A 24,221-nucleotide genomic window follows, 5' to 3' on the forward strand; every position below is an offset into this window, starting at 1 on the left:
GCCGTGACGCGCGGGAAGCGGGAGGGCGGGGCGTCCGGGCGGCGCATGCGCGGGAGGGGGGCCTTAGCCCCGCCTTCGAAGCGCCATGCCGGCTCGCGGCCGAAGCACCTGAGCCAGGTGAGGCGCGCGCGGTCCCCCCCGTCCGCCCGCCACGCGACCCCGTCAGGCGCGGAGGCTCCGCCCACCGGTCCCGAAGGGCGGGGCCTGCCTCCCTCAGGGGAGGGGGCGCACGGTGGGGAGAGGGGGCAAGTGCTGCCCCGAGGGGGGCGGGGCTTGGCCTGTGAAGGGGCGGGGCTTAAACTGAGGGGCGGGGCTTGTTCATGGGGTGTGGCCTGGCGGGGGCGGGGCTTTACTGAGGGGTGCGGCCTGGGGGCGGGACTTTGGCGCCACTCCCCCGACCTTCGGCTGCCCTTTGACCCCCAGCCCTCAGATTGGGGACCCCCCCCCCAGCCCCCCCATGGTGCCGCACACCCCCTCAGAGCCCAGGGGGCCCACGAGCCCCTCAGACCCCCTGTGGAGCCACACTCCCCCTCAGACCCCCAGTGGGCCCCATGTCCCCCCTCAGACCCACACCCATCCCTCAGACCCCTTATGGGCCCCATGTCCCCCCTCAGACCCACACCCATCCCTCAGACCCCCAGTGGGCCCCATGTCCCCCCTCAGACCCACACCCATCCCTCAGAGCCCCAGTGGGGCCCATGTCCCCCCTCAGACCCACAGCCATCCCTCAGACCCCCTGTGGAGCCACACTCCCCCTCAGACCCACAGCCATCCCTCAGACCCCCAGTGGGCCCCATGTCCCCCTCAGACCCCCAGCCATCCCTCAGACCCTCAGTGGGCCCCATGTCCCCCCTCAGAACCCCAGCCATCCCTCAGACCCCTTATGGAGCCACACTCCCCCTCAGACCCACAGCCATCCCTCAGACCCCCTGTGGGCCCCATGTCCCCCCTCAGACCCACACCCATCCCTCAGAGCCCCAGTGGGGCCCATGTCCCCCCTCAGACCCACAGCCATCCCTCAGACCCCCTGTGGAGCCACACTCCCCCTCAGACCCACAGCCATCCCTCAGACCCCCAGTGGGCCCCATGTCCCCCTCAGACCCCCAGCCATCCCTCAGACCCCCAGTGGGCCCCATGTCCCCCCTCAGACCCACACCCATCCCTCAGACCCCCAGTGGGCCCCATGTCCCCCCTCAGACCCACACCCATCCCTCAGACCCCCAGCCATCCCTCAGACCCCTTATGGGGCCCATGTCCCCCCTCAGACCCCCAGCCATCCCTCAGACCCTCAGTGGGCCCCACGTCCCCCCTCAGACCCACAGCCATCCCTCAGACCCCCAGTGGGCCCCATGTTCCCCCTCAGACCCACACCCATCCCTCAGACCCCCAGTGGGCCCCATGTTCCCCCTCAGACCCCCAGCCATCCCTCAGACCCCCTGTGGAGCCACACTCCCCCTCAGACCCCCAGCCATCCCTCAGACCCCCAGTGGGCCCCACGTCCCCCCTCAGACCCACAGCCATCCCTCAGACGATACCCCTCAGAGCCCCTATGGGATCCACATCCATCCCTCAGACTGTAAATGGGGCCCACATCCTCCCTCAGAGCCCCTACCCCTTACTGCAGAGACTGCTTTCTGTCACGGATCTGCCACCCAGGGATGTGCAGGTTATGGGGATGTGGGGGTTTGGGGGATTTGGAGGTGGGTTACAGGGACCCGAGGTTGGGTTACAGGGACGTGGGGGTCATGGGGACGTGGCGGTGGGTCATGGGGACGTGGGGTTATGGGGCAAATCCCGTTAGACAGGTGCCTCGCTCTGTCCCGCAGGATGAAGGAGTGGTGGGTGCAGGTGGGGCTGCTGAGCGTACCCCTCCTCGCCATCTACCTGCACATCCCGCCCCCCAAGCTCTCCCCGGCTCTCCTCTCCTGGAGGTCCTCTGGAAGCTTCTTCACCTACAGGGACCAGAACATCTTCTACAGAGGTGACGGGGCCGTGCCGAGCCCCAGGGACACCTCGTCCGTCCTGGTGGGGAGCGGGGCTGGGGGCTCTGCCCCCCGTGGTGGCCCCGGGGATGTCCCCAAGGCCAGGAGGGATGATGGCAAATCCCTTCCAAAATGTAATGCCTTTAGGGGGAGCTGCTGTGTGGATCCAGGCGCAGTGTGGCTGTTTGTTATCAAAACATTGCAACTGGGTGAAGCCACCAAGGGCGGTTCTTGTGCAGCAGCAGCAATACTTTAGTATTGGCGGGGAAGGATCCCGAGAGCCTCTCACGGGTCACAACAATGAAAAGATACTGAAAAACCTTTTTTTTAGAGCAGTTTTTACCCATCCTAGCAACTTGGGGGCAGCTGCAATTAATTTGTGCTAAGTAAAACCCCGGGTTGAATCAAGTAGCTGGTGCCAGCGGCCGCGGTGGCTCATCTAGCCGGGTTTGCGAAGCCACGCTGGCACTGGGAGGCTGCGGTGTGAGTCAAACCCACGCTTGGTTTTGAGGGAGCAGGGGGAGAGGTAACACCGCACTGCTGGTTGGGGTCCCAGCGGGAGGGGAGGAAATTGCGGGGGGGGGGAAAGCTGACCCTGAGGTGCCCCGTTTCCTCCCCAGATTCGACTGGCGCCGTCGGCAGCTCCGATGTCGTCGTCCTCCTGCATGGCTTCCCAACCTCCAGCTACGACTGGTGCAAGGTGAGGGGAGCGAGTGCGCGGGGGGGGGTTGGATGCCGCCAGTTTTTCCTTCCTGGGGATGAGCAAACGGACACCAGTGGTGGCTCAGGGCAGGGTGGGCAATGCTCTGGAGGAGTTTCTGCTGGGGGTACCACTGTGCTCCAGGATTATCAGTCCTGTTCCTCTCCCGACACCTTGTACAGGAGCCAAGCTCTTTTCATCTCTATAGCCACAACTATTTATTGGCTTTTTTGGGGGATGGTTCTGTTTACTGGGAAATTTTGACCTCCTGCAGTTTTCTTGGAGCTGGACGGTGCTGTCTGGGGGAGCGGAGGGGAGCGTGGCTGTCCGTGGCTGTGCATCGCCACAGGCTTCTCCTCTGTCTGCTCCTGTCGGCTGGTTTTTTTTTAATGCATTTCTCCTCTTTCCAGATCTGGGAAGGGCTGACCCAGCGGTTTCACCGGGTGATTGCTCTGGATTTTGTAGGATTTGGTTTCAGCGACAAGCCTGTAAGTAGCCTGGGAGGAGGATTTTTGCAGTTACTTTTGGCCCAGAGGTCATTCTGCCCTGCCAGCACCCCTGGAAAATTGGCATTTTTCAGTCCAATTTCTTCTCCTAGTTACATCTGGAAAAGGAATAAGACGTTATAATAGTGGAAGGGATGGGAAAGGTTTGTGGTGGTGATCGGCTCCGTCACCGTCTTGCCTTTACTTGGGTTTGATGTGATTCCAAAGCAGACCGTGACCCCTTTGGGGCATGGGCAGTGCTCCCACAGGCTTGTGCACGTGGCTGCTGGGCCAGGACATCCCGACTGCTCCGTCCGGGGTCGCAAACTGCTGGTCTCCACCTCATATTCCTCAATTTGGGTGTTTATTCTGGAGTTTGTGAGCTCGGGGTGGGTCAGGCTCTCACTGTGGCTCCTCTCCCGCTTTGCTTCGCAGAGGCCCCACCACTACTCCATCTTTGAGCAAGCCAGCATCGTCGAGGGGCTGGTGCGTCACCTCGGCCTCCGCCACCAGAGGATTAATCTCCTGTCCCACGATTACGGGGATACGGTCGCACAGGAGCTGCTGCACAGGTCACTGCAACCACTGATGGTGCTCTTTTTTGTCCCCGTCAAGACGATTTCCAGCAGATGAGTGGAAGGACGTAGTGCAGAACCCCCTTTCCTCTGTACCTACAGCTGTAACGAACACTGGGAGACCTCAGGGCACATCCACGGTGGGTAGAGCTGAGGCTCCCATCCACCAAATCCCAGCTGCGAGGATGTTTTAACTTCCCTCCTGAGCTCCTTCTTATCAAGCCAGGGACAGCAGTGGAGCAGAGATCATCTGACAGTGTTAATTTGACCCACTGGTCGGTCACTTCTTGGAGCCTGGAGAAGGTTTAGTTGTGTTTCACCTTCTTCTCTTCTGTCCCTAGATATGAGCACAATAAAACTGGAAGCATCTTGATCAACAGCCTCTGTTTATCCAACGGAGGTAAGGTTTGCCTGGCGTGGTGGGATCGGTGGGCTGGGAGGGATGGAGATCTGTGGGATGGGATGGCCTTCCCGTCTCCATCACCCAAGGGAAAGCACCACCTGAACCCAACGTGAATCGCAATTAAGGTGCCGTAATTAACCGGGAGCGTCAATCCTCGGGCTGCATTCGCGGTGCTTTTTGTGACACCACAAAGAAAGGGAGAGACTGGGAGATGCGGAGCAAAACGCTTGCAGCGTTACAGCTCTGTTCTTTCACATCCTTCCAGGGATTTTTCCTGAAACGCACTACCCTCGGTTCATCCAGAAGGTGAGCTGCTACCCCCTCTAGTTGTACTGAATCGCTCCTCAAGCAGAAGTCTGACTCTGTTGAGTTTGGGGTTTTACCTGGCTTGGATGCCTGCTGCTTTTCCCGTGTCGGTAATGCACCCGAGCTGCTCACAGGCATCGTTAGAGGCGGTGGGGAGAGGCAGGGGCTGTCAGGATGCGGCTTGTCTCATCCGAACATCCCGGTTAATCACCCCTTGAAGCGCTGATGTCACACTGTCGAGAGCTCACGTACATCTCGGCATTACCAAGGGTCGGGAAACTGCTGTGATATGGGGAACCAGGGAAAAAGCCCTCCGAGGAGGCAGGATTTACCCATCTGTGCGATACCGAGTGGTGCCGTCTCCTTTTTCCCTTCTGCCCAAGATCCTCAAGGATGGGGGTTTGCTGTCCCTCATCATCACACGGCTGATGAACTTCTTCTTCTTCTCCAGAGGGTGAGTCGGGTCTCTGTGCTGCTGGGCACAGTCCGTACAGGGAGCGTGGGCCAAGCGGGGAGGGGGCAAACGTAGGAATTAGTGTAGTGGGTATCTGGGAGCTGAGCAGATCCTCCGGCACTGTCCCAGAAGAGATTTGCCGCTGGATTTGAATGACCGTGATCTTCTGGGGCCGTTCCCTCTCCAGGTTGGCAAAGCGTTTCAGCCTAATAATAAACCACACGGCTTTTCACTGTACACTGAAATCCTTCTCTCCCACGAGTATTGGACTTGCAGGTGTGACGGAGGCAATGAAAACCCTACCCACACTCCGCATACGGCACGCAATCAGATATATGTTTTTATCAGATGTTACAAACCCTCTTTTTTTTTTTCCAAAAAGCCCTTTAGAGTGGCCGCTAAGTCCAACACTGGGTGCCTTTGGGGGATGACTTGCAGTTCTGCGCTGGCACCCATCCGTTTTGTGGTAGAAGCTGGAAGCGCTTGACTGGTTTTTTGCCCTTGGCTAGTTTTTGAGCCGTACGCTAACAGCTGCCGCCGTGCTGCTCTGAACTCATTTTTTTTTTTTCAGGCTCGGGACAGTCTTCGGGCCCTACACGCAGCCTTCGCAGGCAGAGTTTTGGGACATGTGGACGGCGGTGCGGACCAACGACGGCAATCTCGTTGTTGACAGGTACGTCGCCGTTAATTGTTGCATGAGCTTAAGTTTTACACCTGCAGTATCCTTCTGTTTGCAGGCAGAGCCACGCAGCGGCTCGGAGGTTACCAGGCTCAGCCAGGTCCCTGGATGCTGGCTCCCCAGAACCTCCAGCTGCTTCTGTTGGGGTCTGGGATCGTCATTGCACCCCAAAAAAAGAGCTGGGGTGTGATGTAGGAGCAGGGATTCTTGCTGGGATGATGCAAGGCAGGTAAATGAAGTCTGGAGTCAGGAGGATCTGAGCTTGCACACAGTGGGAGGAGGACAACTCTGGAGATGTACAATGTAGGTTTTTTTCTTCTTTAGAAATTAGGGGCTTGAATTTGTGGGGTTTTGTTAACAACTGGAGCTAAATCTGGTTTTCCCCAGTTTGGGACTTTTGGAAGGATCTCGGGCGGGTGGTTGTGAGTTAAGTATCCCCATTCAGCGGGGCCTGCGTGCATCCTTCTCCCCCGGCACACAAACTCCTCTCTCCTCCTGCTGGGAACAATCTCTGGCCAAATCACAAAACACAGTAAGGACCAAACACCTCGGCTTTTCCAAAGGGCGCTCGCTAATTGCCTCTTATAACGAGGGATACTTGCCCAAGCCCAGCAATGGACATTCTGCCCGTTTAGTATGTCCCATCGTGGCAAATTCTTGCCATGTCACCTTTGCCGGCAGTGCAGCTGTGACAGGAAGCTCAGTGCCGAAATATCTCCAGCCCCTTAAATGTTGTGTGTCAGAGTATTGGTATGTTTATTTAGCGTAGCTTCCCATCCTTGGAAGGCTTTTTATAATCCAACTGCCTTGAACCTGCTGTTTAAATTGTGAGCCTCAAGGCAAGGAATCACTCCCAGTTGCTGGTGGGGGGAAGGAGAGAGGCTGAGCAGCCTGTAACAGCTCAGATTTTCACTGTAAGACCTGAGCAGTGCAATTTCTCTTCTCCTGCATTCCTCCACGCTCAGTAGTTCAGCGTTGACTCCTGTTCTACAGCACACCGAAATGGTTTCAGAGCTCCTGCGCCGCCGGTCAGCCGAGCACGGGAGCGCTCGGACGGCGCTGCCTGTGCATTGGCTTTCAGCAGACTGATTTCTGCCCCGACATTTTGTAGGATCTGATTGCAAACCTGCTTTTTGCCCTGCGGCATCAAGTTTGTTACGGGGGGCTTGGCAGTAGCTGACCTTTCGGTGCTCGTTTGCCAGCTGCCTGCAGCCCACTGTGGCTTTCTGCACTGCCTGGAACGAGGATTAAAATGATTCACCCCATTTTACAACTTGGTGGTATTTGACTGGGAGCAGAGGACCCAAATTTCCTTCCCTCTGAGGTGGGAAGGATTCAAACCTCATCCTCCCACCTGCCCAGATTACGGGCTGTTTCCCCCTTCGTAAACAAACTTGCGTTACCCTCCTGAGAGACTCTGAACTGGACTCTGCACTTAGGGCACAGAGCTGACAGGGGTGAGACCTGGAGTCAGGGTCGCAACCTCATTTGCACTTTTATTTGCTGACTATCTAAAAATAAACACGTGGGGCGGTTCTCTAAGCTCGGGGGCAGTCAGCAGACCGATTTTTTTCTTGCTGCCACCCCAAGGAAGTTGTCTGTCCACGGGAGACACAGATTCCACCTCCTCGGTCTCACTGGACAGGCACGCGATGCCCCAAGAGCAATTTCCAGGCTGTGCAGCAAGGCACCATCTGCTGCATAACGATTCTCTTCAGTATTTTGCAGTATATAAACCAGAGAAAGAAGCACAGAGACCGCTGGGTTGGGGCTTTGACGTCCACCTCTGTCCCACGTGAGTAGGAATCCCATTTTTCTTAATTTACTGGTTGTTTTCCTTGATTTACTGGTTGGGATGTTGGGAATCGCTGCCCCTGGCTTGCGGGCAGTAGAGCACGGTGCTGGCTCCTTCCGCTAATCGCTGGAGCCTCTCGTTACTCTGATGAGGACAACGTGACTCAAATGCGGTTTGTGCAGGGGGTAACAACCTTCCCTGCTCCAGTTTAAGGCTCGGTCACAGCAGAGAGCTGTGAGGTCGTTAAGGTAAGAGGAAATAGAGTTTGTTCCACTGAGCGGAGGTAACTTTCCTTTAGAGGCTGGTTCACAGCCTCCCGTTTCTCCAGCTGCTGCCCCAGGGAAGCCGAGGTGCTTTTCAAGCTCAAGAGAAGTTACAACCACTCAAGGAAAGGTTCGGTGTTTGCAGGAGAAGGGTTGGAGGCTTAACTTGACCCCAGGGCAGAGAAGCGAGAGCCCTTTCGGCAGCTGGTTTGCTCAGTGTTCTGCTGAAACCTTCCTAAGCTCCATGTTGAGGAGAACAGATCTACAACAGCCCTCCTGGGCTTGGTTTAGGAATAAAAACTCGCTCTGTGCTTCTCTCTTGCAGTGCATCTAATCTATGGGCCCCTGGACCCTGTCAATCCACACCCGGAGTTTCTTCAGCTTTACAAGTAAGCGGGAATACACAACTGGTCTTTCATTTTGAGGGAGATATTTTGTGTCAGACTTTTCCTTCCATTCCCTTTTCGTCGAGGCTGTTTTTAATTCCCACCTGTAACCTGCACAGCCAGGTGATTCAGTAGGAACCTTCTGCAGTTTGGAAACTGCTTCCCCATTTTAGGTACCAAACTCACAATTCTCAGTCAAATCAATTGTGCCAGAAAAACTACATCAGCCGGAGTTAAGATTTATTGACTGAGGTAGTCTTCTCCTCCAAACTAACCTGAAATAAATCCAGAACTTGGAAGAATGATCAACTGTAGCTGCTACAGAGTGGGTTTTTTGTGCCAAACCCATGTTGTGGGCAGAATCCCAACTGTGCAAGGGGCTTGCGTCTTCCTTGCTGGTAGCATCTTGCTGGCTGCAGTTCCTGTGCTTAAGCCTTGCTGCATTCTTCCAACAGGAAGGTGCTTCCCACGTCCACGGTGTCTGTGCTGGATGACCACATTAGCCACTATCCACAGCTGGAGGATCCCACAGGCTTCCTGAATGCCTATCTGAACTTCATCAACTCCTTCTGAGCTGCTGCAGCTCAGTGCTTGCTCTCTATTTATGAGTCAGGCTTTGGGGGCAGGAAAAAAAACCTTGATTTTAATCTCCAGATCCAACACTTTGCACTAACACCTTAATCTCTGGCTGCCAAACTGTTGCATTTATACCGTTCAATCCTTTGAGCACCGGAAAAAAGATTAACCTGCAGGGAGGCACGGACAAAACTATCAACCTAAGGAGAGTTACAGGACACCGACAGCTCTTCTAGCCCTGCGCTCCCCTTGTTTCAGACCAATCTATCTCTGTATTTAGAGCCAGGAGGGCTCAAGGGAGAACAGGAGCACCTGAGGGGAAGCAGAGCACATACAGCGGTCCAGGAGTCCTTCCTTCCCTTCAGCGCTAGGCTATGCTGCGTGCCACAGGCAGACAGGACCGCCAGCAGCCAAGGGTTGATGCGCGTATTCCCAGGATGGATGTTGGTCTGGTTTGTTTTTTTTTTTTTTTGAGTTGCTGCGCAGGCAGTTTAAATTATATCCCCCTGCTAAGTGTTATAATACCCAGCCAGCTTGTCAGGACTGAAGAATTTGAAAGTGAGTTTGCATACGCTAATTACAGCAGGAGAGCTGGATCTGTAATCCCCCAACGTACAGGCAATGATGCTCTGCACCGGTAAAGGGGGGTTTAGGCACCACAATTCCATCTTCAGTAATCTCTTTTTAATGGCCAGTTACCCAAGGGCAAGCTCTAAACCTCAAGTTTTTCCCACAGCCCTTGTTTCTCTGATTTTTTCAGTTCAACAAGCAGAACCACTCACTGACACTACACCCTTGGGACTGCCTCGGGAGCTTCCCTGAAGCTTGGCTGTAGCAGGAAGCTCTATCAGGGCAGGCTTGTACCTGTTTCACTACAGCAAGCTGAATATGCAATACCGGCACTAGGAAAAGCCACGGTGTTCTTCTGAGCACTCGCTATTCCACAGGGATCTGGGACAGGTGTTTAAATCAGTACTAAAACAGTATTCCTTCCTTCCTCACCCTGACTTGATAACTAAGGAAACACCAGTTCATCAGCAGAGAGATGCAGAACTTCCCTCACAAGGAATTCACCGCGAGGTCCCTCCGTCCCCTTCTCTTCCCAACTTCTGATACAGGATGTTTTCCATCTTTGAGCCCAGGAAAAGGCTGCACTGTTGTTTGGTATTATCTGACGTAAGGCTCAGAGAACTGAATCTGCCTTGATGGATGAAGTTTCATCTCTCTCTCTGTACATTGATTTTTCTGTGTGGAACAGAGGAGACAATCATCAAGATATCGTAAGTTTGCAGGTTGGCAGATCCTACAGGTTTCATGTGGTTTTTTTAACTGCCTATGTTTGAAATTTAATAGCATCCCGTTAGGAATAAGGGGCTTCTGCTGAGTAAACAGCCATTATGGGCTCAGCCATTAGGGGCTACTTTTTCTGTACTGAAGCAGAAAGAATTAGAACAAGAAATTTCTATTTTATTAACAGTAATTCATATGAATTCCACCACTTGGACCAGTGTTTATTTTCTGTTAATAAAAATCAATTTTGACAAAACTCAGATTCCATTTTTATCATCACTTGCATTTTTTTTTTTTTGGAATCTTCCCTGCTCTACTGCAAGTGGCCAGAGATACAATAAGTTAGACAGGAATGTGTAAGTGACAACGAGGGAAGGGACACAGGAAAGGCTCAGTAACAACCACTGTTGCCACTACTGTAACATCATACAAAATGTTTACCAAATTGAGGAATAAAAACTACATGCAGAAGGACAGACAGGCTGCTTGATATCCAGTAAATACCCAACCGGTGCTTGCAAAGGCTTCCACTGCAGTCAATACGCTGCAATGCTCAGCCTACAGAAGCCAGGATGACATCTACGGGCGTTTCTTCCTTGCTCCTAACCGTCACCTGCATGGTCACACCGTCTCCTAGCGCGAGCCTGGACCTCACCAGCACATCGCAGCCACCTCTGTAAACACCTGGGGACACAGCAACAGTCGAGAGATCACTGTAAGAAAGGCTCAGTGATCTAGTCCTAACCCTGGAGCCAAAAACCACCCCCAAAACTCAAAAGTCACCTAAGTTCTCGAGGCCAAGACTGAAGATAACAGATACTGTCCTAATTAAACCGAGTCAGCAAGTGCTGCTGGAGGGCTAGGCTGATTTAAATAGGTAGAAACCAGGGAGTGGGTAGCTGAAGCTGACTTGCAGTTTGAGAAGGCAACATATCCTAATTGTGCAGCGAAGGCACTGTCCTTTAGCTCAGTGCCCTGGCTGTTAAGGGAGGAGTAGTCCTCCTACGCTTCTACTAGAGCGCTGGGTGCTCCTGGAGGCAATTCAGACTGCGCGACGAGCCACCTCAACATCACTACACAGACAGACCTGGACAATTCTGTGCCCAAAATAAACTGAGATCCAACCCTGTGTCAGACTCTGACATACCATGTTGCTTTAACAACTCCAATAAAGTTTTGTAAAGCACTTGACATACAGGGGTTGCCCAAAACTGTTATCCTGGAGCACAGTCACCAAACAAGAAGCTGTGGGTACTGCAGGCCAGTTCAGGTTGGGTCTTAAGTGATGGGAGGTTGAAAACAAGATGGTCCTAGGAACCTCCTTCTGAGGTAACAACAGGCAAGGAAGTTAGTTAGGTGTCTGGTCTGGAAGTTCTTCATTCAAAGGATTCACTAGTGTTCCCACAGGTAGAATACCTCCATTCTGAGAGACACAGAGCCTAGCCTAAGTAAATTTGCAACAGCAGGCTCCAAATCAGCACTAGCTGCTAATTTCAACTCCCTGGTTCACTTCAGCTTTCTTTAGAGAAAAATTCTCAAAATGAGCAGAATCTTCTAACCCATCTCCCTTCATTTCATTAAATAATAATAAAAAATTATCTGTGTGGGGACATGGAAACATCAAGTTCAATAGCACGAATACTTACCAGCTAAGTAGAGCGTGTGAGAATTTTTGTTCTCTGGCACTTTATCTGATCTCTCACAGGGCTGCATGCCCAAGAACTTGATGATGTTATTGACAGCTTCTGCATTCAGAGATTGAAGAAGAAAATTACCTCCAGGTTGGTGCCAAGCTTTCTGTGAGAACTATTTTACAATGACAGAACATTCTCTAAACCTTAACCTTTTCCATTCGTTATCTGGAATGGAATAGGATATTCCATATTGTTATCACCAACACACCAACCTTGCCACGTCCCTTCTGCTGTCCTAACAGCCTGGGAACGCATTCCTCCCTTCAACCAGCTTCAAGCGAGAGAGCACTGCAAAACTTCCACTCACTATAATCCCAACACAAAGCTGGGACACAATGTCACGTTAAAAGGCACCAAATTCTCCTCCTACCATGCTAAATATATCTCCAGCGTGGCAGATTATTATGTGGGTCACCAATAAAAGAGGAGAGATCACCTCACCGTCAAGGGTTTTAATCGAACTTAGTGCAAAGGTTTCTTCTTTCTCAAAGTCACCTCCCACTTCTTCCCAGGCAGCTGCGAAGTTTGGCTTTAAAACCTTCTGAATATGATCAGACACGGTCACCTCCAAATCTTCCAACTGACAGAAAAGCAAGGGAGATTTTCAGCCGCCAGTTACAGAAACTATCTCAATCTTAGAAAGGGAAAGAAAGACAGAGAGCAGCATTTTGCCAAGACAACTCTGGCATGCCTGGCTTTAATTTCAGATGCTATTATTATGTGCTTCTGCTAAAAAGCAGAGAGAAAAATCGTATTTATGGCGGTCATCTGTAAAGCTTGATTAACAGCTTGATAAACATTAACACAAAACCATCAGTGAGACTAAATGAGAGCAGAAAATAGGGCAATTGCTGGGTGAGTCAAAGCCCATTCTAGTCCTTACTGGGCATCTGAGGAGAGAGACTTTCTCAGAATCCAGAAGGAGCCTTTACTTCCTCCAAGCCCAAAGGACAGGCACTTCCCTGAGATCTGACTTGTATTTCAGCGACTGAGAACATGAACACAACAAACAGAAGTGCAAATGCTTGGTTGGGGTGGAGAGAAAGATTGGGCTACAGTCCTGAAAACAGACAAGGGAAGTTATTCCTTCCTCCCTGTCTGTCCCTACAAATCCTATCTCCATGGGTCACTATCGCTTAATTATTGGCGGAAGCAAGGTTTTGAGGAAAGATCTAAAGTTACAAGCTGCCATGTTTTGGATGTGGCATTTCAGGCAGGCCTGACGTTCTCTCCTACTGGCTTCAGATCTGAAAGGAAACCATCGACTCAATGGCAATGTGTATTTCAAATCAGTGAAAAGGAGAAGGGGAAAAAAAAACAACAAACCAACCAGTCCTGAACTTACCACGTATTCATCATCGTAGCCATCATCTTCCGGCACACCTGTGTTTGGGTCACAGTCTCGAACAGTGAACTTCATTGTGCAACTGAAAGTACAAGCAACTGGGGAGGAAAAGAAAAGCCCATAGAGGTTAGTGGTGCAGTTTCTTCTGCTTGAGTCCTTGCTTCCCAGAAAGGAACAGGAAAGAATGTGCGTTGGCTTTCCCCCAGAAGATATGACACGGTTGTAGTCAGAGAATTTTTCAGCTTCACATAAAATATCCCCCTCCCAACTCTAAGATGAAGGTCAAAAGAGGATCTCAGGGGAGGAGTACGCCAAGGTCACAGTGTAACCAGCACAGCTCCACCAAACCAGTCAGCACGGGCTACCAGGAGCAGCTCTGCAAGAGTTCCTGACAAGTGGATTATGATCCAAAACCACAGTTCAAGGAATTCAGACTAGTTCTAATCTTCTCTGGTATTCAAGCGATAACCAAGGAATCCACCTCGCTGATGAGCTGAGTCATGTTAAACCAACTGCAAATCCAATGGAGTTTAAGTGTGAATAGTTCAAGCAAGAAAGGGAAGCTTTATGCCCAAGAAAATCTCTCATTCCTAAATTTCATAGTCACTTCTAATTCTCTAAAGAGAGGAAAAATTGCATTAGCCAGATATGTAGAAGCCCAAACTACCAATCTTGCCCCCCCCCACACTTTTGTATTTCTTTAACAATTCTGTTCCTGACTACTACCAACAAACATCCATGTTTTCAAAGGTGCTCCTTTCATTGACTCAAGATAATAAATTCATTTTCCTGTATTACCTGCATGCTCTCCAATCCTTTTTACAAAAAGCATATATACTATTTTGCACAAACACAGGTTCTACATAAAAACCAGCACGTGTGACACATAAGGAAGAAACAGTACTAGAATCTCAGTTTACACTTGCCAGATCCCACAACCTGAACATTTTATCTGTTGTCCAAAAACTTCATTTGAGGGATTTGCTGTGCAGAACTACCCCTTCCCAGCGGGTACCTGCAGTGGGGTCATCCTGGGGAATCTGGGCAAGGGTGTAACACATGCCCGGCTGGTTGTAAGCCAGGCTGGGTGCTGGGATGCAACAGATCACGTCGTAAGCATCCGACGGCTCCATCTGCACAGTGACTCTCTCTAACAGCTGATCATTTAACGTGTTTGTGCAATCAAACTGCAGAAGAATAAATGTAAAAGGACTTGAGCATAGAAGAAACATTTCTAATCAAGGATTTTTTCCCCCAAATTAGCTACAATACTTCATGACTTATAGCAGACATCCCGATCTTTGATCAAGCCTACCATTCTCACTAAACAGCTTTTCTCTCCAATTTTACTAGAAAACTTTAACAGATGGGAACATAACCCCCAACCTTTTTCAATCCTTGAGGAAAACATCACAGAACCTTTTAACTCTTCCTTGCAACTAACTCCCTTAAGAGAGAAGCTGTCCTTTCCAGGGCACAGCGACAACACTATTTATGCTACACCCTACCAACTCCTACTGCCCCCTGGCAAAAGCGCGTAACTTCCCTTACCTGGAAAACGACGTGATTTGTGAATACGTGTTTAATACAACGAACAAAATACTCCGTTTCTGCTTCTGTGAGCTGCACTGGTTCCGAAGACTTGAATAACGGACCCAAGCTCTTAAACTCTGGAATGGCTGCCAGTTGTTCTGCACAGAAAGGAAGAGATGACGACAGACACTTAGTGACAGGCTCGTGCATTGCTCCCACCTGACCTGCGGCAGTCCTTGCAACACTTCAAGCGCTGGAGACCCACGGATCTTCTCCCATACCTTGGAATATATCCTGGCGTGAAGGTGCAACTTTCTCAGGCTTGCTGGTCACTAGGGCAATCTCTGTGAAGAAAAAAGCAAAGATACTGTGCTGTCAGCTACATAATGGAGGAGTTTAAAATGCCTTTATATTGCTGCTAAAAATTTCTTAACATTCTGCTGCAAACCACTGCCAGCCTGGTTCCTCAAACACACTGATATATCTTTTCTGCTATGCAATATTGGATTGTAAGGAGAGATGTTTGAAAACCACGCTTGAGTCCAGAACAGTCAGCAAAAAAGCTGGAATAAGGAGGAGAACGGGGCGGGGGGCAGGGGGGGGGAACAACAAACCCAAACCTAATCCTTTTCTTAAAAGGTTGTGCCAAGTCAAAATGCAAGAATTGTGGAAAAACATGGAAGAAAGCCAGTGAAGTGACCAAGCACTTCTGGGAAGTACTTTTTTCAAAACATCTATGAACTAATAAGTGCTAATGATGTACAAACTCCTCTCTGATAACAAGATTAGCAGAATAAATAGCGACATTCTTGCCAACCCATACTCCTTTGGAAGGGGAACTGCCCTCCTTTATCTGTGAAGATCAAGCAGGCTTGCTCCTGCAGAGCCGGTGTTGCCATAACCCGTACGGCATTCAGCTGAGCCACCTCCCATCTTGGCCTGACCCTACTAGGACAGCAGCCAATTTGCAGACGTCATCTATCTTTATGGCAACCAGAATGCTTATAGTCTATTTAAATGAAGCCCAAGTGTTACCTGCTTTCTGTTCAAAAATCGGGGCAGTAGCCAGTGGAACTGTTTTCATATCAAAAGGTTTGTCGGAAGGCTCCAGTGTATATTGGTGCAGGGCTTTTTCCATCCCAGGAACAGAGACGGTCAACCCTGCAGAGGAGAAGCACAGGTAGAAAATTTCAGTTTTAATAGCAGGAACTGTCAAGGCACAACGACACAGGGTTCACAAATGAAGAGTGCGAATTTTGGATTGCACCAAAACCTGTAAGATGACAGAGTCTGGAGGGGAAAAAAAAAAAACCAACCCCAACAAACAAACCAACCTTATCTGTGTCTCAGTTACCTGCCTCTTCAGCTCTAAGTAGATTATTGAAAGAGCTCTTCTCTGTAGCCATTGGCTCAGGCTGCAGAGAAAAACTCTTGTGAGGAATCTAGAGTTTACAGCTAGACAGACATGGTTTGGACTTTGGCTAATGAAATGGTAAAAGCATCACTCAGTAAACACAAAACAGACGCTAAGTACTTCAAGATACTGCACAGAATTAAAGAAAACTGCTCTGAAGATGATGCACAAAGTTGCCATTCCAGAGGGCACCGCAGTCCGAACAGTTCACTCAAGAAAAGTCCTCTTGCAGTAGTCTTAATTATGTTAAATACTCTGCTGGCATGAACGTTCAACCACAGACCATAAAATGTTTTTATAACCAGCACTGGCAACAAGATGTCTCATCCTCATTTGGAAATGGAGAAGATGGAGCAAAGATTAAGAAGATTGTCCCAAGAGAAGAAAGAAGCAATGGCAATGAAGTAAAAAGCCCAACCCATACTCCTGCTCCATTTCCTAAACAATCCTTTACATGTTTTGCTAAGTCTGCCATTCTCACTTAGCAGACATACTTCACAGGACCGCGCTACGGCCAGAAAAAACACGGTTCTGTCCTTTCTGGTTATTCTGCCTCGAGTTACATCACGGAAAACTATTCTTACAGCAACAAAGCCCACCCACAATACAGAATGTGAAATAACAGCTCAGACTTCTTTCCTTTCTATCACTGACCGTTAAAAATATAGGCAGCATTCAGTGCTATCTGTCTCTGTTGCAGTACATTCAAGTAGAAGGTTGCTCTGTCCCGAACTTCGTCATCGCTGTCCATCATGCACCTGTTTTAGGGAACAAGAGGACCTCAGTCAGTCAGCTCAGGATATCATGAGAGCTGAGCTAAAAATGGCACTGACCAGATTGGACTCAATACCGCAACGATAGCCTGAGCTCCCCAAATAGATTTTCAAGTTATGGGAAAAGAAAAGTGTTCATATAACAGAGTAGTTGAAGTTTATATGCAAGTGTCACATCAGAAAACTAAGATTAAAGGAGATGTGCATGCGAATTGTTAACACCATGCACGCTTGTTAAGTTATAAAATATACACTTGCATTTTATGGCTAATAATTCTGATGGGCACCACGTGGTTGCACTGTTTGTTATTTTTATAGCATTCTTTCACAACAGAACAAAAGCAGAAGAAAGAGATTACAAAAATAAACATATTAAAGATGCTTTGTATTTCAGACTGAAAAAAACGGCTGTGTGAGAAATTCTCTCTCCTGCCTGGCAACTTCCCCCTGTCCCCACATTGCTCAAGCCAATTCTTGCAGCAGTAATTCGCTTGCCCCTACGTTGAGGTTGCGTTCTGCCTGAAGCACTTCATAATTTGAATTATCCCTCACACTACAGAAGTCAGACATGGCATGGGTTTACGCTATAGTGCTATACAAATGAAGAACATGACATTTATGGTATGGACAATTTAAGGAGGCTGGATGGTCTTAACAAGAGACACGAATCTATGAAATGGGAACACCTCAGATCACTACTCAACCGTACACAAGAGTCACGAATGAGTAACATGGAAAATATTTACTTGCTTCAAGGGATGAAAAAAACATGTACTAAACCACTGTAGATTTATTACCCACTGAGGAACGTTCTCAGATCAAATTACTATCAGATGTTTTCATGACTAATCACATCTTTCATTTGTTTATCTCCAGCAGTGCTATGCTTCCTCCAGCCAGGGAGGGTGGAAGACAACCACCTCCCCACTCCTCAGCTGGTATGTTGTGACAACCCCTGTGCAAGTCCTGACCTAGTTTCTTGCGTGGAGCCAGACCGTCCATTGTCACCAATAAGCTCAACACACGCGCAGGCGTACCCACTCACCTCTGCAAAAGCACCAAGATGCTCGGAAGAAGATTCTCATTCTGGGCACCAAACTTCGCTAGCGCACTTACAGCGGCTAGAGAAGAAAACGGGGTGATGTCAGAGGTGCTCAAGCTATACGCAAACACGTTCTCATAGTCGGATTCAAAGCGCTGCGCATACTGCTGTCCTGAAGCTCTAATTTACACAGCTTTTCACTTCCACGCCATAACACTTTCTAGTGTTATGGGAAGACTGTTTTCCATATTTTCAAATGGAAAATAGTTTTGTGGCAGGGAATAACAGAACAAGATCAGCTGAACAGCCCTGCAACTCTGTTTTGAGAGAATTCTCTATCAGATAAGGTTAGTTGGCCCCTCTGCTATTAGCTGTAGCTCACACCCCCAGATAAATCCATTTTTCCACGCGCAGGGGTGACATGCACCCAGTGGTGACCACGGCCAGAATGCATCCAGTGAGTTTGCAAGGAGCTGAAACCCCTCAGCAGCCACTTAGAGCTGCTTGTCCAAACTAATCTAATTTCAGCTCAACATTGGCTTAAAGAAGTTCCATATATAGAAAGAAGAGAAAGCTCTACAAGGAAATGCCAGCTTTATGGCCTTGGCGGTTAAAATATAATCCTTTTTTTTTTTTTTTTTTTTACAATGACAACAGTTTCTCTACAGCGTACACTCCCTGGGGGATAACTTCTCGTGTGCTCCCAGTTCACAATTAGGAAGCTGCGACCAGAAGAGCTGTCACCAAAAATCAAATGCAATCTGGACCATGCTGTGTTTGTCAGCTTCTTTTGCTTCCTCCCTCCCAGTAGTACTTCCTCTTCTAACACACAGGAAATCAAGCTGATGCCAAGTCCCATGTATGAAAATAGGCTGAACGCTCTAAAGGGTTCGTTGTAAAGGCTCTGCAGGATGGAAGTATCCGTCTGCAACACGCTTCCAAAGGAGGAATCCTTATCTTGTGGTGGGGAGATTCCCATAGAAAGGGATGATGGACTATAGCAGACAATTACATTAAATAGGGAACTAGCAGTGCCCCTCCTTGTGTATTACCTCTCAACTTCTAGGAGACATTCAAAGAACAGACCAGAAGCTAATATATTGCTTATGTGAAGCAAGAGGACCAATCACTGATGCCAAGATGATATGAGGAGTTTAAACACATTGCAGGATAAAAATCACCTTCCCAGCTCCTCACAGTGCCTGGGAAGTAACCATTGCCTCCCACCCTCAAACCCAGTTTCAGTCCCCAGATTTCTAGCAGAGCTCAGACACGAACCGGCCGAGCGTTTGAGCTGAACTTACCAGCCCTCACAGCCTCGTTCTCCAGCACCACCCTGTTGAATATGAAGCGGATGTACTTGGATGGGGATGGAGTTCTCGGCCCCTCTTTCCCCAGCAGGTGCAGAATCTTGGTGGCTAGGACAGTATGTTCGCAGTCTTCAATGAACTCGCAGAGGTGAGCCAAGCCCGATTCCTTACTCTCGGGATTCTCCTCAATGATGCTGATTATGCAGTCCACAATGGCTCGCTTGTACTCAAAGCCACCCTGGGAAAGGAAAATCAAGGACACTGACCTGGCAGGCAGAGCTTAGACCACAGTGCTGCTCCCTATCCCTCTCGCTTCAATTACTTCTTTCCCTTGAGAAAAACAAGCATTCGTACATAAAGAGAAAAGAGAAGGTGCCCTGGATAACCTAACAGGGTCTTCCCAGTCCCCCCTGACTTGTAAAGGCCCATCATCTGAACATCTCTTCAGATCAGGTCTTGATGTAGCAGCTCTAATTCATAAGCACATTTCAGACGAGTCTGACCCACGAGATAAACAAGGTCTTGGTAATCAGGCCCACCACTGCTGTGTACCCACTGACATAAGACAGCAGAGACCCTTCATACTAGCTATCGGAGCTACCTGCCAATAACTACACAAAGAAAGTTTCACACGTACATCGTCCCTGAGCATATTGGAGAGGAAGGTCATCATGACGCTGTGTTTCCGAGGGTATTTCTGGCACAAAGCACTGATAGCCTGTACTACTACTACCTGCAAAACAATGGAGAAGGATGTTAGTCATGTGCATTTATTTTTCTACGAAAAATACAGGCTTCTCACTATCTCAGGTTGTCACCTTGACAGATTATATTCATGTAGAAGGATAAAAATCAGGTGGTAGACTTTCAGCATAAGAGTGCTAACAACCTTGCACTAGCATGCTGCAAGACCTGGCTCTGCTAGATGGACTGTAATTTAGGATGGCTACATTAATTCAAAGGCTTCCCCTCGCTTCCTCTGCCCAGTGACGATCCTGACCTAATTCTAATTTAACTAGTTACATTTTTTCCATTAAAACTCTTTGCAATTTTAAACTTGTCTAATATTTATTTCCTTTTCTCATAAAAACAAGAACTTAAGACCACTGTACATTAGTGGACAACGACTTTGCAGAGACACGCTATGCTCCTCAAGGCAACTCTACAGTGTAAAAGGGACAGGTACAAGTGAACTACCATCCTTAACAAGCTATTACCAGAGTTCACAGTGACTAAACTTGACAAATTAGGTAAAAATTTACAGTTCACACTATGTCCTAACTATGTATCAGACTGACATGGTATAGACTCAATCAGAACAGTTAAAATCCCTCTTACTTTCCAAAGGGGCTGCCAGAAGGCAGTACAAGGTTTTGCAGGATACCGTACAGGAGCCAGGAATCCACCAAATGAAATTTATCCTTTCTTGGAGTGGTGGGAGGAAACAAAGCAGTACATTTAAGTTGGAAAAGAGAGGACTACACCTTCTGAATTTCAAACTGACTTTGCTCTATCAGACTAAGTTGGATTAAAACTAAGATGGGTTAACAAATGGGAAAAGCTTCATAAAAACAAGAATGGGAGAAAAACCTGCAGCTGGAAAGAGCAGAGGCCTCCAATGCCACACCTTAAACTCATCTGATATTTCTGACACGAAGGAAGAGATCTGTTTCATGAGCCTGTCTACACTGCTCTCACTCCCTGTCTTCAGCAGGGTGGTGATGGCGAGGGTAGCAATACTGCGGTTGGAGTCAGTGATGAGGTTTTCCAGGTCCAGGTTGCAGGCAGTGACTGCAGACGGATGCTTCATGGCCACCTGTAAGGAGTGCAATTCCAAATTATACAGGAGCAATGACATCCTACAATTCAAAATTTTCGACGGGGCAAGGATTAAAAAAAAATATTTATTTATTTCCTCCAAGCACTGCTCTGTTCCACAAAGATTGCAACTAAACCTACATCATATGACTACTGGCAGGATGCAATCAAAGCTCAGCTTCTTTTGTTTCAGCGTTTCAAACAAACCCTAAGTTACAGCTCACGGGTTTGACAGTCACAAACTGCTTCTGCTGCAATGTGCAGCTTTGAAATCAGAACGTTATTTCCTTCGCACACAGCCTATTAACACTTTTTGCAGTATTAAATATCTAAGACTTTGCTTCTTTACAGCTCAGAGCTCACAAGTTACCAAACTCCAGCTTGTTCCAGCCCTGTGGTCCAGAAATGAGCAAACATAGCTTGAGTGCAGAGAAGATTTCTGTCTCACCAGAAGATCTGGCATGGAAAAGCCAATTCTCCAACATGGAGTATTTCCAAATACAGTAATCACAAGAGCAGTCACTCTGCTTTAGGTAACACGCCGTTAGGCACTGAAGTCTGGCTGCTTCTGATACTCAAGAGATTTACGGTTGTTCAAAAGGTTTTGGAAGCACTCACTTTATTAAGGGTCCGTACAGCTGCATATCTCAAGACAGGTTTGGGAGAACTACAGAAAAGCTGCAACACTGAAAATAATAACAAAAAAAATAAAATTAAGAGAAGTAACTCAAGAAAATGTTACAGAGTAGAGACTGTTTAACAAAAAGCAGCTCCCAGTACTGCACCTTTAGGCACCTGTAATGTCTGGGGAGCAGAAGGTAAGACCCCTCCTGACCATATCAGATGAGGAAAGGGAAATTGCCTTGTGCCGGCACTTTGATATCGAGAGGTGCAAATAGTTTAGTCAGAATTCACTGCAGCAAAAAATCAGATATGGTCTCTTTCAAAGAAAGGCAGTAGAGAGGAAAGTCTAATGTCTACATGCTGCTAAATGTTCACACAGCTCTATTCATAATTTATCACCAGCTTCAAAAGCAAGTTAAAAATAACCTCCTCTTATGTCAATAATAGGTGGTTTGCATAGTCATCTGTGCTATCAAGTTCTCCTCTACCTTCCCTCCCACTCCAACTTCCTGCAGTTGGAAAAAGGCAAGTATCACCCTATGCCGCCTCTACTGCCCATATTCTAAAGCTTTGGATGAAATGGGAAAAAGGAATCAAGCTGCTTCTCATCCAAAAGCCCTCTAACATGGGAACAATCAGAAAATTCAGGTTTTGAGTCTGGTATTTCAATTACACTGTACTGTCTCTGCCGTGCTTTACCACCCTTTCTTTCAGCTGCATCAGTGGTACAAAGGACTCTGACCAACCTGAAACAGCCGGTGCCAGCTCCCTGGCTGTGCAGTTTGGGAGATGGATGATCGCAGAAGCAGCTTCATAAATAACCATTTCATGTTTATTCCGCAGACAGCTCTCAATGAAGTCAAAGAGTGGACTTTCATGGCTACAGACAGAAGACATTTCACAGCGTGATGCTGAATGACGTACAAACCACTAAGACCACATTTCTGAGAACTTGACAGAAAGCACAGTTAGTGGACCGTCTCATATTTCTTACACCAGCACCTTGCTTAATTCATACTTGAACTCTAAACTTTCTATTTATTGTTACTCTATTCATCTTTACATTATCTTCTTCAAGCTAGAACTGCTGCACTCTAGAGAGAAATACTTCATTATTAAGCATGTATCACATCCCACTAACAAAAATTTCCACTGATAAAAGGAATGTTATCACAAGGTGAATTTCTCAGGGGTAACTATACCCTCCTCTGCTAGTGTGAGATCGGAATAAGAGAGATCCTTTTATTTATATCCTCACAATATAGGTAGAGCCTTACTGCATTTGAAATGCATCTAACTAGACAAAGTACAAAACCTCTCCAGAGGTTATTCTGCAGTTTTAATTCTACTCTCAGCTAAATTGCAGTGGTATGGTGCCAAAAGAAAAACCTGAACCCCACCACACAACTGCCACACATACCACCACTAAATTCGGTCTAGTATTTTGCTTCTACCTGCCTTTTACTTTTAACACTACAGTTCTCTCTGCCTGTGTGTAGATTTCCACAAACTTAAGAAAAAAAAAAAGGCAAGTTTCCTAGCTACTGTTTACCTCAAACTATAATTAGTTTTGTAATTCCTCCTACTCACCCCTCTTCAGATTCCTTCAAGAGTTTGCTGGCAATTCGGATCAGCATGCAGTATGCAAACTGAGATTTCAATCCAGATTTAGTGAACTTATTCAACATCTTGGAAACTGCAAGGCGATCGTTTTTTCTAAGGTGATAGAGCAGCCCCAAAGCATGGTACTAGGAAATCAGAAACAGAGCCATGCAGGTATTGAACACACACTGCAGTTGGAAAAGTGAGACTGTAAGACATAAAAGAGGGCTAACAATCACTGGTTCCTAGCAGAAATACTTCCTCACCTCAAATGATCTGAGTTTCCTGACAAGTTACAAAGATCTGCAGTACTTCCTTCCCCTTCCTGTCCACCATAAAACCCTCAACATATTTCTGAAGATCAAGAGCGCCATGGAGTTAGTTTACTCCCTTTTCTCCCCATTAAATGTCAGAACTTCAAAGGCTTCAGCTTACTACATTATACCGCACAATAACACTTGCATTTCTGGTACACTCAATAGCCAGGATATCCCAAGGACTTTAAATGACAGCTGACCTTACAAAACCCCTCGAGGCATTTATGGTGAAAGTACAAAGGAACACGTCTAGTTGCTTGCCAAGTTGTTTTGGGGTTTTTTGCCCTAAGACTGATTCATAGTAAGGCTTAGTGAAGCTGCAAACCGGGCGAGAGCAAATCTGATTTTACAGATTCATTTCTCATCGTTAGTCTGTAACACTGACTGAACATACAGAATACTTTCATTTCCACAGCTGTTTGGAATATTTGTGCAAAGATTTTGTTAATATGGATGTCGTACTGATATTTGGGTTAATCTCTGTGGTTCTGCAAGCAACTGGAAAATTTTCTGAAGGCCAGACAAGAGATGCTGGTGTTCTGGGAGGCAGCGAGAGAATTTCTTGAGCTTTTTGAAAACTCAGATTCAAAGCCCTTCTGCAACAACTGCTGTGGAACAGTCAGTGGCATCCCAGCTATCAGAAGGTAAGCAGGGAAAGGGCAGAGGACTGCATTAAAGAGCCAACTCTTAAATTAAGAATCTCGCACTGCGATCATGGAGAAACTCGTGATTTTTTTTTTAAACAGTTGAGTCGTTTCCCCTCAAGTCACAATTCTTATTCTTAAAAGAATAACGGAAAAGAAAAAACACTTTTTCTAAGTTTATCTTAAGAACTCACAGAATACCATTGAAACC

General features: G+C 48.0%; 2 protein-coding genes across 6 annotated transcripts in view; one reads left to right on the forward strand and one right to left on the reverse strand.

Annotated features, from left to right (window-relative positions):
• The first annotated feature begins 17 nt into the window (after window positions 1-17).
• MEST (mesoderm specific transcript) lies at window positions 18-12,893 on the forward strand. Of its 4 annotated transcripts, none has more exons than XM_075753798.1 (12): window positions 18-117; window positions 1,827-1,981; window positions 2,603-2,682; window positions 3,093-3,170; window positions 3,603-3,739; window positions 4,084-4,142; window positions 4,411-4,451; window positions 4,835-4,905; window positions 5,477-5,578; window positions 7,303-7,379; window positions 7,968-8,031; window positions 8,484-12,893. In XM_075753798.1, exons 2-12 carry the CDS (start codon window positions 1,828-1,830, stop codon window positions 8,599-8,601), a joined length of 981 nt encoding a protein of 326 aa, XP_075609913.1. In that variant the 5' UTR covers window positions 18-117; window position 1,827; the 3' UTR covers window positions 8,602-12,893. The 4 variants fall into 4 exon arrangements, with proteins under 4 accessions (XP_075609913.1, XP_075609993.1, XP_075609753.1 ...); XM_075753878.1 differs by having other exon boundaries at window positions 8,885-10,150; XM_075753638.1 differs by having other exon boundaries at window positions 32-117; window positions 4,721-4,905; window positions 8,484-10,150.
• The window catches only part of COPG2 (coat protein complex I subunit gamma 2), a 21,411-nt gene continuing 7,240 nt past the window's right edge, over window positions 10,051-24,221 (reverse strand). For both annotated transcript variants that reach the window (XM_075753426.1, XM_075753516.1), the window contains 16 exons: window positions 23,038-23,195; window positions 22,194-22,327; window positions 21,442-21,509; window positions 20,633-20,821; window positions 19,643-19,738; window positions 19,000-19,243; window positions 17,699-17,774; window positions 16,535-16,638; window positions 15,502-15,627; window positions 14,748-14,810; window positions 14,485-14,624; window positions 13,949-14,120; window positions 12,934-13,031; window positions 12,030-12,168; window positions 11,541-11,639; window positions 10,051-10,578 (listed from right to left, as the gene is read on the reverse strand). In XM_075753426.1, the coding sequence (XP_075609541.1) occupies window positions 10,448-10,578; window positions 11,541-11,639; window positions 12,030-12,168; window positions 12,934-13,031; window positions 13,949-14,120; window positions 14,485-14,624; window positions 14,748-14,810; window positions 15,502-15,627; window positions 16,535-16,638; window positions 17,699-17,774; window positions 19,000-19,243; window positions 19,643-19,738; window positions 20,633-20,821; window positions 21,442-21,509; window positions 22,194-22,327; window positions 23,038-23,195 (2,037 nt within the window). In that variant the 3' untranslated portion in view covers window positions 10,051-10,447. The remainder of the gene's footprint in view (window positions 10,579-11,540; window positions 11,640-12,029; window positions 12,169-12,933; window positions 13,032-13,948; window positions 14,121-14,484; window positions 14,625-14,747; window positions 14,811-15,501; window positions 15,628-16,534; window positions 16,639-17,698; window positions 17,775-18,999; window positions 19,244-19,642; window positions 19,739-20,632; window positions 20,822-21,441; window positions 21,510-22,193; window positions 22,328-23,037; window positions 23,196-24,221) is intronic.

The sequence above is a fragment of the Balearica regulorum genome, chromosome 1 (assembly GCF_011004875.1).
Source record: "Balearica regulorum gibbericeps isolate bBalReg1 chromosome 1, bBalReg1.pri, whole genome shotgun sequence".
NCBI lineage: Eukaryota > Metazoa > Chordata > Aves > Gruiformes > Gruidae > Balearica > Balearica regulorum.

What these genes read in the sequence shown, in the direction of transcription:
- MEST (XM_075753638.1), top strand. Translation starts at nt 1,828, where the DNA reads ATGAAGGAGTGGTGGGTGCAGGTGGGGCTGCTGAGCGTACCCCTCCTC. An exon ending in CCAGCTACGACTGGTGCAAG is followed by an intron (nt 2,683 to 3,092) that starts GTGAGGGGAGCG and finishes TCCTCTTTCCAG; the next exon opens with ATCTGGGAAGGGCTGACCCA. An exon ending in GGCAATCTCGTTGTTGACAG is followed by an intron (nt 5,579 to 7,302) that starts GTACGTCGCCGT and finishes GATTCTCTTCAG; the next exon opens with TATTTTGCAGTATATAAACC.